General features: G+C 45.3%; 1 protein-coding gene across 5 annotated transcripts; it reads left to right on the top strand.

Moving 5' to 3' along the window:
• The first annotated feature begins 9,452 nt into the window (after positions 1 to 9,452).
• LMO2 (LIM domain only 2) lies at positions 9,453 to 17,221 on the top strand. Of its 5 annotated transcripts, none has more exons than XM_085581256.1 (4): positions 9,453 to 9,942; positions 10,487 to 10,664; positions 13,255 to 13,470; positions 16,287 to 17,221. In XM_085581256.1, the coding sequence occupies exons 1-4, from the start codon at positions 9,714 to 9,716 to the stop codon at positions 16,504 to 16,506; spliced, it is 843 nt and encodes a 280-aa protein (XP_085437382.1). In that variant the 5' UTR covers positions 9,453 to 9,713; the 3' UTR covers positions 16,507 to 17,221. The 5 variants fall into 5 exon arrangements, with proteins under 5 accessions (XP_085437382.1, XP_085437384.1, XP_085437385.1 ...); XM_085581258.1 differs by having other exon boundaries at positions 9,788 to 10,104; XM_085581259.1 differs by having other exon boundaries at positions 9,793 to 9,938.
• The last annotated feature ends 213 nt before the right edge of the window (positions 17,222 to 17,434 follow it).

Below are 17,434 nucleotides of genomic sequence, written 5' to 3'. Positions count from 1 at the left end.
GGGGAAAAAAATCAATTACTGGACAAAGCCTGATAAAAACTTTCAACACGTCAAAGAAAAGCAATAGTACAGAATGCACCTGTAGGACCTTAGTGGACACTCCCCTCTGGAAGCAAAGCCAATCCCACCTTTCAAATTAAATATATCTTTTCCATGTATCTATAATGACTTGAATAGCCATTACTTCTACAAGAATGTTCTTTCATTCTAAAAGAGCCACAGGGTGGTGGGAAGAAAACACAGAAAATGTTGCTGAGATTGCAAACCATGCTATTGTTCGTATTGCCAGTGCAATATTAGGACACTAATCCCACCTGGAAAATACTTTTCCCCTGCCCAGGCCAGTGGTTATGCAATTATTGCATTGCCTCTTATGTAAAATGAAAGCAATGTCTTTAGAATATTCTCTGAACAACTGATAAAAATCTTCTTCAATTGAAACTGAAAATCTATAGAACAAATCTAAAATCTAAAAAAAAAAAAACAAGCAAGGTTTATCAATTCAGCGTAGAGAATGTTGTTCTAAGAGTCTGGTGATACTACTTGTGCTATCTTTTTTAAAAAAATATCATTATTCAGCCTTTCCCCAACTATAAGCTTAGAGTAAGCTTAAATCCTGTCAGGTCTGGCCTCCCTGCTGTGGGGGACACCACTGGATTTTGTTTCACCTGAAGAAGGCAGCAAGAAACTCCTCAAGAAGTTGCTCAAGAACAGGCTGCCCACGGCAGGGCTGGAGTTCCTGTCCCTGGAAGGATTTAAAAGCTGTGTGCATGTGGCACTTGGGGACACATTTTAGAGGTGGCCTTGGCAGTGCTGGGAGAATAGTCTTAGAGGGTTTTTCCAGCCTAAATTATTCCAAGAGCTAAACTGTGGCTGCACAGTCAGGATTTTGCTGGGGCAGTGCAATAGCACAGGCAAATATTCCCATTTAGGTCTGTCCTAAGTTTCCTACTCAGCAGGTAGTAAAGGAAATGAGAAATCAGAGCTCGGGAAGGCCAAGAAGACATCTCTGAGTCTGAAGGAGAAGTTCTCAAAGCAGAAATCCCTCCAGTCAACCAGGATGCTGGGGACTGTCCTGCCCTGCATCAGCAGGAGGGGCAGAAATTGTGCAAGAAGCTCAATCGGCGCTGAAATGAGGAAGGAAATAATGTGTTAAATGATTTAATTCTCTGAGCTCACTTTGTTCCTTACAGATAGACCCAGAATTGGGGCTGATTACAGTGCCTTGTTTTGATTAACGGAGGGAGATCTGAGACCGAGACATTTCTATCAGTTTCAAAGAGTTCCCATATCATGTATTTCATTTTCACAGTGGGGTCAGGAATTCAAAGAACATTTATCTTTCATTCTTTATAGCTAAAAAATTATTTTCAATGATGCCAGTTTAATGCTAGTCAACTCCACTGACCTTATACTTCAGTGGAATTACTCCAGCTTTGCACCAGTGGAAATAGGTGGACTTTATCTGATGCTAAATGAATTTATGGGCTTCGAGTATGCTGTATATGCTTTTTCTACTTCTTGGGGAGTTTGATGGGATTTAAGGGTGATCAATTATTTTAGTTGTGTTTCAGCTCTACATATTCCATCAGTCAGGTAATGCAGCCAGAATTTGGAAGTTAATGGGCCAAGTGCAGCCTCAGATGCAGCCTGGGATGCTGTTGAGGCCAGGCTCCACACCAAACCATCACTCCTGCTGCCAGCACCTGACAAATCCGAGCTCCTCTGTGCTGCTGCAGATTAAAGCAACATTTCTTTTGTACTACCCAGTAATCTTTATGTTGGGTGGTAAAGTTAATGTACGGGATTGTCACTCAACCCATTTCACACCAAAGAGCCCAGAGCATCTCTGAGCCAGCAGTCTGGAGGTGAGAGCATCACCCACCCATTCCTCAGTCTCAGAGGATGTGTGAAGCCACTAAATGAATCATTAAAAAGAATTGAGAATTCCTGAACTGTTGTAACTACTGAGAACACCTCCACCCTCACGAGTCCCCAGCTCTCAGGAATGGCAACTCGCTCTCGGCTTGGTGGGGGAAATGGGTTTTAAACAACTCAGGTTTTTAGTGCATGTGTTCCTCTTCCCAGGGAAAGGAGACAGGCTTGCAGAGCCCATTAGCTGTTCCACATGCACATCTATTGGCAAGGGGAATTAGTTTCTGGCCAGCACACAGCCTCTGGGTAACACAAAGGACAGACTCCTTTAATCTTCAGCAGCAGCATAGCAGTGTCCAGGCTTGTCAGAAGCTGCAGGAGGAGTGATGGCCGTGCTGCTGACAGCCTTCTAATTGGGTAGTAGAAAGCAGCTCTAAAGGATGTGTTTGTGCCAACAAGTGTGGCTTGACATCAAGAGAGATCTGCCGAGGAGCCGAGGGGGGAGCGCAGCAGCGCTGGATGCGCTCCGAGCCCGGCGGGGCTGGGGTCTTGCAGCCAACAGAGCCGAGCTTGGCTGTGCTGCTGGAAAGCTCCAGCAGGGAACACATTGCTCAAGTGCAATCAGGAAAGGTTGGCCTGGCTGCTCTGCCAAAATGAGCTGTCTGTGTCTTCGAGCTCCAGAGAATCATAGAATGGTTTGGATTGGGAGGGACATTAAAGACCATCTCGTTCACACCACAGAAGGTGGGAGGTGTGAGAGCCGCAAGCACTGGAACCCATTTGCCCACCATGGGTTTGCCCACCCATCCTGATTCTCTCGCTCCATACCCCAGAGCTCCCAGTGCTGCCCGCTGCACTGCTGGGATCCAGCAGCCAGGACCTCCTATGACAGCCCCTGCTCCTCCAAATCCACTGCAAAGCAGCACCAGAGCTGACAGGAGCTGAAAAACACAGGCAGCTGTGTAACACTACCTTCACTTAAATATTAATAGGGGATGCTGAATAATTCCACCTTTAGACATCGCTGGAAGGCTGGATGATAAGGAGTGTGTGATAGGAGCTGCTGCACCTACCTGTCACTGTGCTTAGGTGACTCTACAGTTCAGTCAAAGGAGAATTGAAACCACAAATTAATCTGAGAGCACTCAGCCCCTGTGGTTTTGGAATTAAATGCCTGCTCTAAGTATAAATAAAGGCTGATGGACTTGCTGCCTAAAATATCTGGGAGAGAGCTGTAGCACAGGCAGGGTGAGAGGCACCTGGTGCAGGGTCTGGCTCAGACAGAAAATGCAGGGAAGCATGTCTAGTCTTCCCAAGGCTTTGTAGTTGTTCCTGATGATTTCTGGGTGGGGACATCTGTGAAAAGGTCCCCAGAGGGACTAAGAAATCAGAAAGGAGAGCTCCAGGGAAGGCTGCACTCCAAAGCTGATATTTTTCTTCTTCTGGGCTTATTCCCATCTGGGAGTGGCCCAGTGTCACCTGGTCCGTACATGAGAGAAGAAAGCTCAGCAGTGGGTGGATGGTGGTGGCCAGATGGGGTGGGGCAGGACAGGATGCTCTGCCAGCACACCACTCATCATCCCATCTCTCCTGCTTTGGCACACCCCTGCCCTCCCCACGTCCTGCCAGAGCAGGGACATGGCACTGCTGGCAGCTGTGCAGGTGCTCCAGAGGTGACTGGAGCCAGGGGCCCGGGGTTCCTGATGTGTCTGGTGCAGAGAGAAGAGGTGTGAGGATTTCACAGCAAGAGGACTTCACAGAGACTGTCTATTTAAAAAAAATATGTCAGGATTGATGAACACTCCAACGAACATGATTGGGATAGGGTCACTGTGAAGAGATGCAGCAACAGCATGGAGAGACCCCAGTTGTGCTGGAACCAATGCTCTTTTCTCCTTGAAATGACACTTCTTCACAGACTTGTGTGTGTGGGGAGGGAGCCAGACAACTCATGGCATCCAGAGGCAGCTAATAATTCCCTCAGTGGTGGAGTGCAGCATGTTCCACTAACATCTGCAGTAACTGGAAATGTACCCATCCAATTTTCTCCTCTCCCCCAGCCACAAAGGGAGACCACTCCAATTATTTTTCAGACAGAATTAAGGCTGATGTTTACCATTATCTCCCTGGTAACCCTCTCCTCATGACTACATTATGCAACATAATTGTAAAGCTGTCTCAGCTCACTGGGGTTGTTATTAAATGTACTATACTGCTTTTTTTTTTTTTCCCCCAAGGTCAAGGTTAGTAATTAGGTGGCTAGTATGCTTGGGACAGAGCCTTGTTAGGTAGGAAAAAAATTAGAAGGAATTTAAAGGATGCATCAGGCATTCCCAAGAGATGAAATTTCATCAGCAGAAGGTAGGCCAGTGAAGGAAGGGAATTAAGGGATGTGAAGTGGTCCAGCACACAGGTCTGTGGATGAAACTTGGGCAGACTCAGAGTGTGAGACGTATTGGATGAATTTCCACAGGGAACATGGGAAAGCGAGCGCTGATATTGCAAGCTGAGGTGAGCATGGCTCCTCTGCGCTTCAGCTTTAATTGGGGCTGCTGGAAGAATAGTGAAACGAGCTGTTTGTTTTTCTTCTGGCTGGTTTTTCTCCAAAGGTCCACAGTGCTTGCACATGAAGTGTCAGCACCTTATTGTGCACAGCAGGGGAGCTGGAACGAGATGGACCTTTGAGGTCCCTTCCAAACCAAACCACTCCATGATTCTATAATTCCACTGTCCTCAGGCCATGTATTCTTAGGGATTTGCTTTTCCAATGGGATGGAGCAGCCACTCAGTAGCTCTCGCTGTTTCCCTGGCCCATGTGAACTAGGTGACACCAGACTTCCTCATTAAATCCACCTCCTAATATATTTAATTAGGGAATATTGCTTTATTGCATGTTCAACTTTAGAAGGAATTAAGAGCAGAAATAACAACTTTCCATGGGGGAACGAGAAGATAGATGGCTTCCTGGAATGATGTCAGATTTCCTGGCAATATTGCTGGTTTGTGCCAAGGTTATTGAATCTACCTGGTGGTAACATGAAGGAGTGTGTTGACTAGAGCCTGTAATCTGGAAAAATGCATTTACTTGGGAAACATCTTGGAAAGGAGCCCAAGATGAAGACCTGCAAGTCTGCAAGTGTCTCTGTGCTCACAAATGCGTAATTATATACATACTACATAGAAATGCGTAAAAAAACCCCAACCCCATAAATATATAAATATATCCACATATCTGTGTCTATATATACACAGGAGTGCCTGAGCTACAGTCTCTGGTTGTCTATGACTCCCTCTGAAATTTTCCCTGAGGGAATTGCATTCCCAAGTCACCATTTATTTTCTAAACTGGAAGTATTTGTGGGTCTCTCCCTTGACATGAATGGGTTGGGATGAGAAGTTTAATGCCAAAGTCAAAACTCTCCCCAGTGCCCTACTGGGGTCATTCCCATGCATCAGCATAGAAAAGAGTATTTGCCATGGAAAAAGAGGGAATTACTTGAAAGGACTGTACTGTAGAGCTGTAGCCTTATGAAAACCATGACAGAGTAATTGGATCTGGCTTGCGTGCAAGGCAGCAAGAGAAATCAATAAAAGAAGAGGGAGGAAATGGGGAGGGGGACCTTTCACATTTTTGCAGTGAAATATCCCTTCATCTGACTGCCTGTAACTAACTTTTCATCATCCCTGATGTGATCTGTAGTTGAAGATTTCTCTGGGCTATAACCATAGTTGCTGGGGTGGGTGGTTTTATTTCTCTCATCTTTGCTGCTTGTGGGAGAAAATAAGACAAAGCAAAGCAAAACAAAACAAAACTTTGTAACTGCCCAGGCCTCTGTGTGCACCAGGATCCTTATCTAATGTCTGGACCTCACAGTCCCAGGGCAAACCTCACCCTGAGTGTGGTTTTTATTGTTCTGGTTTGTTTTCTTCCAGTTCAAAGGAAGGGTTGAGCCCCAAAAAGAGAAGTGTGTCCTTGGTCAGAAGTCTGTAAGTTCTCTGAGTCACACTTCACCAAAAGCCTCCAAAGTATAATCAAGTCAGTCATGTGGTCATCACTCAGTGACAGCTCCTTATCCTCTCTATCCACCTCTGTCCTCAGGGAGGTTAGAAAATGTGTTAATTAGAAGAATGATGAGGAGGGATTTATATAAAAAAAAAAAAAACCAACAAAATCAAAACAGCACTTGTGGAGAGCACACCGACTAGAACAGAACTTACTGGCTGAAACAAAATTTCCAGATTCATGAAAAGGGAATAATTTTTTTTTTTTGTCTTTGAATTATGTGGTGCCCTTCATGCCATTAATATGACATTGTGGTGAAATGAGTAACTATTGATACTCATTATACTCATCATATATTGATAGCATTGGTTCTCCAGTGGCACAATCCCACCTCATTGGCAGCAGCTGGTTTATACAGAATCATGGAATCACAGAACAGTTTGGCTTGGAAGGGACCTTAGAGATCCCCCAGTTCCAGCCTCCAAATTCCTCCCCAAATATTCTGTGTTCTTTAAGAGAGATCAAGGTTCTCCTTCTGTGGTGTCAAATTTAGGCTCAAAAAACCCAAACCAACCCAAAATTCCATTACTTCAGAGCCTCATCTCAGGGGCTGGCAGGTCAAGGCTTCAGTCCAGTGTGTGGTGGGAAAGAGGAGGAGTCTTGCAAATAGGTGGATTGGAGTGGAGCAGTGATTCTATCACCAAATTGTGGCTCAGCAGCAGCAGACAGCCCAAATTACAGAAATCCTGATTCCTTTATGCCACCTTTCCTGTTAATTGTTCACCTTTAGTCACGGTCTTGACTTTTCCCTTCCACAGAAGCATTAACAGAAAATCTAGGCCACCATCACCAAGATTTAATTCTTCCATCTATGCAGAGACTTCAATCTTCATAAACTGCATTTTTAGGCAACCAGCATTACTGGCTATTGAGGGCAGCAAAGTTAATCTTACTGAATACAGACTTTTCTAAATGAGGGTGACCTGAAATAGCTCAATAGTATCCATAAGCTATAGAGGGGGATAAAGCTGGGATATACCAAAGGAATAAAGGTAGGAACAACCTGAGGATGAGTGGTGATGATATTTTGGCCTTCCAAAACCAAGCTGAAAATACTCCCTGAGTGCAAGAGAAGATGTTTCTTTGGAAACAGACACATTGAACTATTCCTTTAGATTACACCACTCACAGAAATGACGCAGCTTTACATTACATTCTTATTGAGAAACATCCAGAAAAGTCCAGCTGACTTACTCATGGCACATTTTTCCAAGCCCCAAATGCTAAATGTAGTCTCTAACAGCAGATTTGACCCCAGCCATGCTCCAATAATTAGTCTATAGCGTGATCTTTATTAATAAAAGTTAATTGAAACCAAAACTCATCCCTCAGGACTTCCAATCAATGAACACACATGCACACACAAAAAGCCACACTAAAGAGCACTGGAAAATGCAGCTTCACAAAGAAAGAAACAATGGAAAGAAAAGCCCTCACTAAAAATAGTGCTGGTCTTTTTGTGCCTGGGCAGGAAATGTCGGCACCACCAATTCCAGCACTGAATAATGCTTTGTCTTTGGGAACGTTATTCAGCAGGAGGCAAAAGTAAATCAACAGCCAATTCTGCTGAGGAAAGTAAACATTTGCAGATGGGAAAATTGAGGCAAAATGGTATTAAGGGACTTGCTCAAAGTGAAGAAAAAGAAGTCCTTCTTGATTACTGGTCATCTGTTCTGCTGGGACAAAAAGTCCTCAGCTGGAAAGGCCAAATGTCACTGTCCAGAGCAAGAGCTTATTATATGTAAACCAAATAAATGAAAATGGAATTTTCCCAAAGAGGTGTATGGCTTTGTTCCTCAGATGTATTTGAAGACGCAGTTCTTGGTCAGCATTCTGAGGACCTTCTTGCTGAGCTTTTTGCTGCAAATCCAGCTTTTTCTTCACTTTCCTTTGCGTATGACTTTGCTTGGCATCTCTCTTTCACAGGATCGAGAAAAAACAAGAAATAATCTCAGTTTTAATTACAATTACTTTAGATGAGGAGACAGATGGTACTTGCAGGCCTATGGAGTGATCCCAGCACTATCACGAGTTCTGTGCTTAAAGATCTGATTTCATCTGGGAAAGTTTGTTCTTGATCTGACTGAAAAAGTCAAACACATACAAATTGTCCTCTTCAGCTTCAATATTGCACATTATTCCACTGTTTTTATGCAGAAAAGCTTTTCTGCAGTGAAGGGACTGATCTGGCAATGCAGAGAATGTTCCTGGTCTGTCCATCAGTGCACATGCTCAACTATGAATATGAGAAATATCTCATTATCTGGCAGACCTGAGGTGGTCTGAGCAAAGCAAGGAATTGTGAAACCTTAAAAATTATTTTTTCTCAATAATCGCTGGCCACCATGTATTGTAAATCCTCATTTTGATGTTGTTTTTCTAGGGAATTAAGTAATTCCTTATGTGCCAATGTTGATGCTTTTGTCCCTCACCAAAACTTTTGAACTCTTTTAGATACACAAAGGCATAGAGGTCTTAAATAAATTAATTTCCTGTGAATTTTGGGAAAATAAATAGAAGAGGGGCAGCAGGCCAGCACGTCTGCAGTGCGTGCACAGCTTCTGAGCTCAGAACATTTACTGGCATTATGGAATTGCTCACATTATTCCACGAGCAGTTTATCAGAATATGAGTACCCCAATCATCAGGGAAATTTTGCATTCTATGTTTTAAGAGTTTATATTTTATTAAAACTTTAGACACTGGAGAAGCCAAGCTCATAGAAATGTCTTGGGGTTTTTTTAAACATGTTTGATGTCCTGCATGGTTTTGAGTTGCCTTTAATTAAATTTTTGGTTCTTTTTATAGCCAAGTGAAGTTTCTGGCAGAATTTTTTTTTTCTCATGAAGTCTTACAATAGTTTATCTATTCAGTCTTCTGGCAAGATTTACATTTATTTTACTTTGCTGATCACAGGGTAAACATGCAAGAAATTAAATAGTCATCATATAATTTAGTCCTGTCTGCGAAAACCTAACAAAAGAGCCTTTTCCTACAACAGAAATGAGACTAACTGTCCTGTTGTAATAGCTTGAAATGCATTGGAGATAATGCGTTTAAAGAATAAGAAAGATATGTTCTAGTAAGCAGTGATAGCTCTAAAGTATTTCAAGAGCTGGGTTCAAAGTCCCTTGAAAGAATAACAGTCTTTCTGCTGACATTACTAATATTTGGATCAGGCTCATTAATGTATTGCAGATATTATATCCCCAGCTGCCAAAAAGCGGGGAAAAAAAAGGAGAATGTAGTCATAAAAATAGACATAAAATATATTTTTCTTGTGGGAATTAATATAGAAGTGAAATATTGCTGCTACCACTACTCTCCGGGGCTTTATTACAGATATTTCTTTACTTTTTTAAAAGGAATTAACAGGGCAAGCTGTTCATCCCATCCAGAACTCTGCCTCCAGCAAGGGCCATCGTCTAATGCCACAGAGCCTGGCAAAGGCTCGGATTGCTGCAATAGTTTTCACTCCGGCGCTGTAAATCAGTCCTTTCCGGGATGTGCTGTGCTGATGGAGAGGAGCAAGGGTGGGAGGAAAAATAGAAATATCCAGGCAAGACTTTCCCCATCTTTGGCGTGTCTTGGATTAATTACAGATCGATACTTGGTATTCGCCGGCTTTCATAGCTCATTAGCATCACACGGTGCCCGGGTGTAAATTTGTTACAGAGCTTGCCAAGAATCCGGGGGTGTCTGGAAGCAAATGTTCACTCGGTCTGTAAATGAGACACAACTGAGCTGACCAGTTTGAACTCTGGGTGGACAAATCATGTTCGGGATCTTTACCTGTGGCTCTCCAAGAGCCCCGCGAACCCATGGGTGCGTGTGGGCATGTGCATGTTCGTGTCAGAGAGGGAGAGGACGAGGAGAGGGATGGCGAGTGCCGCTCCTGGGTGCAGCTGAGAAGGCGGCACAATCCGGAACCAGGCGCTTATTTTATTCCAGCTCTTGGGATCATTCTCAGGTCGCCCACCTGCCTGCGCACAGAGACAGCGTTAGTAAGGGAATAATAATAACGTGAGAACGCCCCGGCAGCCCCCAGCCCTGACTCTGGGGAGCCCCGCTCTGTCTCTTTAAGGAACCCAGCGAGTCGTGATGCTGCTGTTTGTATTGCCGAATCCCCAGGAGTGCAGTTAAGAAACGGGCAGCTGTCTCTTTAAGTGTGATTTCCTTCTATTGTATTTGAATCGTGATCAGGAAAAAGGAAATGAAACCAGAGAGCCGGGGCTGAGCCACGGAGTAATAATAATCCAGGGGATGCGGCTGCCGCCGCTCGCAGCGCTGCCGCCCGGGCGCGGAGCGTGTGCGGAGCTGCCCGCGCGGAGCCGCTGAGCGCCGGGCGCGGAGCCGCGGTGGCGGCCGCGGCCGCCGTCCCCCGCCCGCCGCGGGAGCGGCCCCGCCGGCCGGGGCGCGGGGGGAGCGCGGCGGGGATGGGAGGTCAGCGCCGGGGTGGGACGTGCGGGGCCGGGGGGCGGGGGGGCCTGTGCGGGGCCGGAGCGCAGCCCCAGCCCCTGTGTGTCTCTCTCTGTCTCGGTGCTGCAGGAGGAAATCCTGTGAATGTCATCGCGGGGCGGCGGGGCAGCGCGGCTGGCGACAAGGCTCCGCGAGCAGACAGCCTCTGCGGGGGCGGCGGGGGCAGAGCCCACCACCGGCACGCCACAAAGGAACCGGCCCTGCCAATGTCATCGGCCATCGAGAGGAAAAGCCTCGATCCTTCCGAGTAAGTGCGCGCTTCTTCTGCCCGGTCCCCCGCTCGCCATCGTCCCCGCTCGCCTCCCGGTGCCACCCGTCCTCCCCGACGGAGCCGCCGCCGGCATTGTGCGCCTGGCAGCCCCGGAGGGCTTCGGCGGCAGCCCCCGCAGCTCCGACCCCCTTCCCCTGCACAGGACACCGGGCTGCCCCGGCCCCGCAGGGCTGACGGCGTGGGGAAGCTTGCGGAGAGCCTCCCAAGTTGAGGGAAGAGCAGCCGGGAGAAGAGAGGCGCAATTCCCCCCGGGCAGGGCATCTCCCACTCCCTCATCCCACCGCGGAGTGGTGGGGATGCTCGGCGAGAGAGGGAGCGTCCCGCTTCCCAAGCTTTCAGGTTTTCCATCCCGAGGGGCCCTCTCTGCCCCATCCCCGATCTGCCCGAGTCGCTGCAGACGATCAGTGAAAGGTCAGGGCTGTTAGCTGCGGGTGCCCAACTTCCACGTTTTCGTAATGCAACTTCCAAAAGCTCGTAGAAAGCTTTGGTGGGGGCTGGGTGCATGCTAAGAGCATGTAGACAGACTTGATGGACGGGATGTAGGAGATGAGAATTTCCCTCTCTGGGCTTCCCACTCAGGGAAGGGACCGGCTTCCGTGTCCAGATCCAGGCTTTCTCCCGGGGGGTGTTCCCGCTGTCCCGTCCCTGCTGCACACCCAGGGATGGTAACTCGGCACAGACCCAGGGCCACTTCAGCCCTGAACGTGCTAATTTACTGCACTGAGGCTTGTCCGGGATCGCGGTAAGACAGAAGAAAAAAGAAATAAATTATAAAATCTCCGTTTCTAGATAACGCTTAAAACATCGCTCTCAGTAAATTGAGTCATATGTGGTTTGTTTCCTGTCAGATACTAAAAATGCCATTGCTTGGAGCCCGGAACGAGCACATGGGAACCGCTGCTTTTGGGGATTACATCACTTCATTCCATGATGTTTTACATGTTACATTTTCTTTTATGCTGTTTTTTAAGAAACTCTAATCTCAGCTCCTAATGATGTCCAGCTTTCATCTACAAAGTTTTTTTTTTAATCCTTATTTATTTACCTGCCTTGTGTTCTGGTGGCTTAAGTGCTGGCTTAGAAATCCATGGACATCAAAAGCCTAATGCGTTAACCAGGAATGCTGTTCTGCATAAACATCCGTTGGGCTGTTCCTGAGCTTAGGGCTCTCAGTGAAACCTGGCTTGAGATTCCCAAACACCCCTCAGATGAAACATTTTGGGGTACACTTCAAAGTTTCAGATAACAGAAAATGAAGGATAATGATGTGTGCTTCCTTCTACTGGAAAGCTCTCAGAAGTTGTCAGCATGGAGCCCACGTGTTAAGAAAGGGAGTATGTGGCCCAAAAGGATAAATTTGGAAAAAAATAGGGCCTAATAATGAGTTCCCCATTATTTTAATGAAAACTCACAGGATGGTGAGCTGGCAGGAGAGAGGTGTTACGACATAGCTTGCAGGGCACAGCAGTTTAAACTTAGAAGGGAGAAACCAGACAGAATAGAACCAGATAATATCTCAGAGCTCAGCTTGCCTAAATAAAACTGCAGGATCACTTTCTCAGCCGAGAAGTTTTTGACCAGAGGTCGTTTCTCCCTGCTGAAGAAAGTAATTTTTGCCCAGAAAACTGCTGATCCAGTAAATAAGCAGGAGTAATACAATTTTTTTCCTGTTGCCTGCTGGAAACAGGGAGCAGAGCTTCTTCATCAGTGTAGGTCTCCTCTGCCCCCAGCAGCCCACAGGAGGACAGACAAATGACAGAAGCAAATTGCTCAGGGACTCTGTGCTGGAGCACTAATCCAATAATATGAAAAAATTTGGGGTCCACTCTACTAGCTAAAGGTTTGAAATTAAGCAAGTGCTTAAGGGATGGATCCAGTAGATTTTTTTTATTTACTTTTCTGGCATTTGGGTGAAGCCCAAAACAATACAAAACTGAGTTCAGGCACTGTTCTTTTAATTTTTTTTGCTGTTGTGAAATTACCCCAAAAGACACAGAAGTCTTTTAAGAAAGTGGCTTTGAAGAAAATTATCACTTCTTTAACCAGAATTGTCCTAGATCTCCAAGCTTTTTAGAAAAAGGAACAAAATAAGGTGCATAAAGAGTCAGTGCTAATATCACAATAAAGATTTGTGTCTCCTTTCACTCATGGATGTGTAAATCCCAGATAATTGAAGTATGTTGGCACAGACCCATCCCAGGGGATTCATGTCCTTGGCTAAGGGAAAAAAGAAGTCCTGCAGCAACATGAGGTAAAATGCTGGCTTTATTAAAATCAGCAGTGAGACTTAAACCAGTTGGGCAACAGAATCAGCTGTTGTGTTTATTAATTTCGTGCTGTTCTGAGAAGTGACACCGACAAACTTAGTCTCCAAATTTCCATTTCCCAACGGAAAGTGTAAAATCCCTTGGGTGCCTTTCTTAGTCTTGGTGAAAACAAGCAAAAACAAGGACACCACCCCTGTCCTAACCTGTCTGAGCTTGTGACTTATTTCGCTTTTCCTTCTTCTCGCGTGGATGCTCTTGGAGTGGGCTCCCTTCATCCAACGCTTGTCTCACTCCCTCAGGGAGCCGGTGGATGAGGTGCTGCAGATCCCCCCGTCGCTGCTGACATGCGGGGGCTGCCAGCAGAACATCGGGGACCGCTATTTCCTGAAGGCCATCGACCAGTACTGGCACGAGGACTGCCTCAGCTGTGACCTGTGCGGCTGCCGGCTCGGCGAGGTGGGCAGGCGCCTCTACTACAAGCTGGGCAGGAAGCTCTGCAGGAGGGACTATCTCAGGTAGGCATCCCACTCCTCAGATCCTTCCTCCCTCCTTCCCATTGTTTGCTGAGTACAGCTGGGAATGAGGAATTCATTTGGAATGTCTCTCAAAGCCTGGCAGTATCTGCAAGCTCAGGTTTGCAGTATGGGCTCCTGTCCTAGAATGCCTGAATTGTTTGGGCTGGAAAGGGACCTTACAGCTCCTCTTGTTTCAGCCCCTGCCACGGGCAGAGACACCTTCCACTAGGACAGGTTGCTCCAATTCCCCTCCACCCTGGCCTTCCAGGGATGGGGCATCCACAGCTTCTTGGGCAACCTGTGCCAGGGCTCAGGGAAGAATTCCTTCCCAATATCCCAACTAAATACACTATCTGTCATTTAAAAGCCATTCCCCTTTGTCTCATCCTCCATCCCCAAAGTCCATCTCCAGCTCTCCTGGAACCCCTTTAAGCACTGGAAGGATCTCTCTAGGATCTCCCCAGAGCCTTCTCCAGAGTGCACAGCCCTACTCCATCAGCCTATCCTCGTATTTTTGGGATTCATATGCAGATGCTTTTAGTATTGCTGGGATTCTTCAGTAATTTATAGATAAAACTAGAGATTATCTGCCTTGATTAGATAAACAACTTGAAGTTGTTTATATCTAAATATTTTAAAGGTTGGGGGGGTGGGGGGAAGCATTTTTAATGGAAACAAAAGCAATGCTACACATTGTGGATGAACCAGAATTATTTGATAATGTAAAGAATACAGAAAGAACTCCTAGGACTCAGAGTTGTTGGCGTCTGTCATTCAGACCTAACCCCACAGCTCCAGGTGAAGGGTCAATGTGGCATTCTGGCAAGCAGAAATTGGGAAAAGGTGCTGAATTCCAGCAATCTCCCACTGAGCTGGCAATGAACTGATACCCCTAAATGGTTTTAAGGAATTTCCTGCTTCTCCCAGAATTGCCTTGGAACTTAAAGGTGTTTAAACCCAGGGAAGAGGTGAAAGTGCATTTAGGGTTTTGGCATTCTTGAGCCTGGTACTGAATAAGCAAAAATTTTTCAAATTTTGCAGAATCAGATCCTACAAATACACTTGTTATGGGTGTTTTCATCAGTAACTCCTTGCCTGCCTGTTTTGCAAAAAATTTCTAAGTTAAGGATTAAGTGGAGACTAAGATATTTCACAAAAATTGATAACAAAGGATCTTTACATTCTCAATTAAAATGTATTGATCTTTGCTGTGCTCATTGTGTTCCATTTCTTCTAATGGATCCCTAACGTGTCAGGAGGTTTGTGGAACAGAATAATGATATTTGGTATTTTTCCAGCTTTTTTACTGAAGGCTAATTTACCTGCCAATAAAAACAAACCCAAAATCTCAGTGGACTTCCTAATTATGCTATCCCTGGGCTTTGCTGATGGAATTTTGCTGAGCAGAAATTAAGGACTGAATTCTGCTAATGGGACCACTTGTAAATCCAGCAGTGATCCAGTGTTAATTACACTTCCCAGATACTTTTCAACTTAAAATGGAAGCAACAGGAAGTATGGCAATACAATCAATCCATTTTCTTGCAGCGAAATACAACGTTTTTATTTATTTAATAATGCAATAGATATCTTCCCTCATTAATGAAAAATTTGGCAACCTTTTTGTAACCTTAGCGTTACTTTCACTGGGCAGAAGTAAACACTGACATCTCCTGGTAGACAAAAGGAATTACATTCTTTCTCAAAGGTTTCTTAATTTACCACACATCCTTTCTTCCAAAAGATTATTTAAATCAGGCACAGTACATGCAGGAAATGTGTAGGAGGTGGAAAAACTTTTTCCAGATTTAGTATGGAAGTTTGGAAGTCAAACTCAATGAATACATCACCTGTAGCATTCATCCCTTAAAAAAATTCAATATATTCATGCTTCTTTATTACTGATTTGACTTAATAAACTCTGTATGGCATTAATTAAAGGCTCCTTTTTATAGATAATATCATGAGGACCTCAGCAGGGTCTCTCCACGTGGATTAAAGAGCAGTTCACAGCATAAAACTGTCTCACAAACATCCAGGAGGTCTTAGAAGTGTCCTTCTGAAACCCATCAGGAGAGACTTCATGGATCAGGTGTGCCTTTATGGATATAGAAGTGCTTGAAAGAATTTCCAAGGTGAAGGCACAGACAAAAGGCAGGAGAGCCTTAGACCATGGCTTCTCCCAACTCCTTTCCGTAAATTACAGAGTAACAGTTTAAGAAAGGCAAAAATTATTAGCAAAAGGTAATTTCTGTTGATCACAGAAGTGGAAGTATTAATATGGCACAACTTCATGCAGTACTATGGACAACATTTGCTCCTTCAATTCAGGATAAGGCAATTGATCAGAGATGCCAATATTATATTGATAGATTTGACTAGATTTAGTTTGGATATTAAGGAAGAAATTCTTCCCTGGGAGGGTGGGGAGGCCCTGGCATAAGTTGGGCAGAGAAGCTGTGGCTGCCCCATCCTTGGAAATGTCCAAGGCCGGGTTGGATGGGGCTTGGAGCAATCTGCGCTAGTGGAAGGTGTCCCTGCCGATGGCAGGGACAGGATGCCATGGCAGGGGGTGGTACAGGATGGACTTTAAATTTCCTTCCAGCCTAACCCATTCTGTGATTTTATCCAAGGTGAAGACCTTGGATCTCCTGTTTCAAGTTTTGGTGTTGCAAAGCTTCCAGTTCTGCTCGGCAGCTTTCCACATGACCTCTCTGTAACTCAACTGGTCCTAATGGATCAAGGGTGTTGTGCTCTGGTTTTGACTGGGTTTTGCCAGCCAAGGAGCCGTGCTGACCTCTGTGCTGTTGTTGCAGGCTCTTTGGCCAGGACGGGCTGTGCGCCTCCTGCGAGAAGCGGATCCGTGCCTATGAGATGACCATGAGGGTGAAGGACAAGGTCTATCACCTTGAGTGCTTCAAGTGTGCTGCCTGCCAGAAGCACTTCTGTGTGGGGGACAGGTACCTCCTCATCAACTCGGACATCGTGTGCGAGCAGGACATCTACGAGTGGACTAAGATCAACGGCATGATCTAGCATGAGCGTGCCTGGCGCTCTGGGACAGACACCTCCCGGGCCCAGCCAGGAGATCACCCCTTGGGCTGTGGGCTTTGGAGCGGGGGGAAACGCCACGCAGTTGGCCCTTGTCAGGCAGTGCTATGTAGAATGTAAAGTACACCCAGGTGAAGGAGGGAGAGCAAAGCAATAGTAGCTAGACTGACTTGTGTTCATAGCATGGACAGTAACTGACATCAGCTGGCAGCTGGGGACAGACACAGCACCATAACCCATCCTCCCAACTGGAACAGAGTAGGGACTTGTAAAGAGATGTTACGACGTTGTCACCTGCAGACTAGGATTGTGCAATTCAGTTTTCTTTCTGTCTTGTTTTCATTACTGAGTTTAGATGACAAGCTCCCACAGTAGGAATACTGGAAAGAAAGAGCCATCCCTCACGTGGTCATTCCATATGGCCTTACACTTTGGGTGGGAGTTATTTTTGCATGGATTTTTTCTTTTTCCTTTGAGAATGAACTGTGCATCCTCTAGTCCCAAACTCTTCTTTTAAAAAACCCTGCTGAATAGTTGTTTTCGGGCACTGCTGTCTCAAGATGAGATGTTCCCCAGATCATTTCTATACAAATATAAATCTAAAGAGTTGTTCAACTATTTTATTAACTTAGATTATATCAATAAAATATTTGTTGTGTGTAGTATGACTCTGCAGCTTTAATAAAAATAATGAAAGATTTGAGTGTTGTTCTTCCTTTCTATTTCCTTTTTTTTTTTTTTTAATTGTGATGGATTTTTTCTTGTTTGTATTATTAGTTTTATTTTTTGGTAACAGGGTTTCTACTCTTTGTATACAGCTGGATCCACTTCAGGTTGTGTTTCAAAACACAGTAGAGGGCTCAGTAAATCTTGTGCTCTTCATGCTAAGAAATTAGATTGTGCTGTAGGAGAA

The sequence above is a fragment of the Lonchura striata genome, chromosome 5, assembly GCF_050655825.1.
Source record: "Lonchura striata isolate lonStrDom1 chromosome 5, ASM5065582v1, whole genome shotgun sequence".
Lineage (NCBI taxonomy): Eukaryota > Metazoa > Chordata > Aves > Passeriformes > Estrildidae > Lonchura > Lonchura striata.
This window is presented reverse-complemented; position numbering and strand designations above follow the sequence as displayed.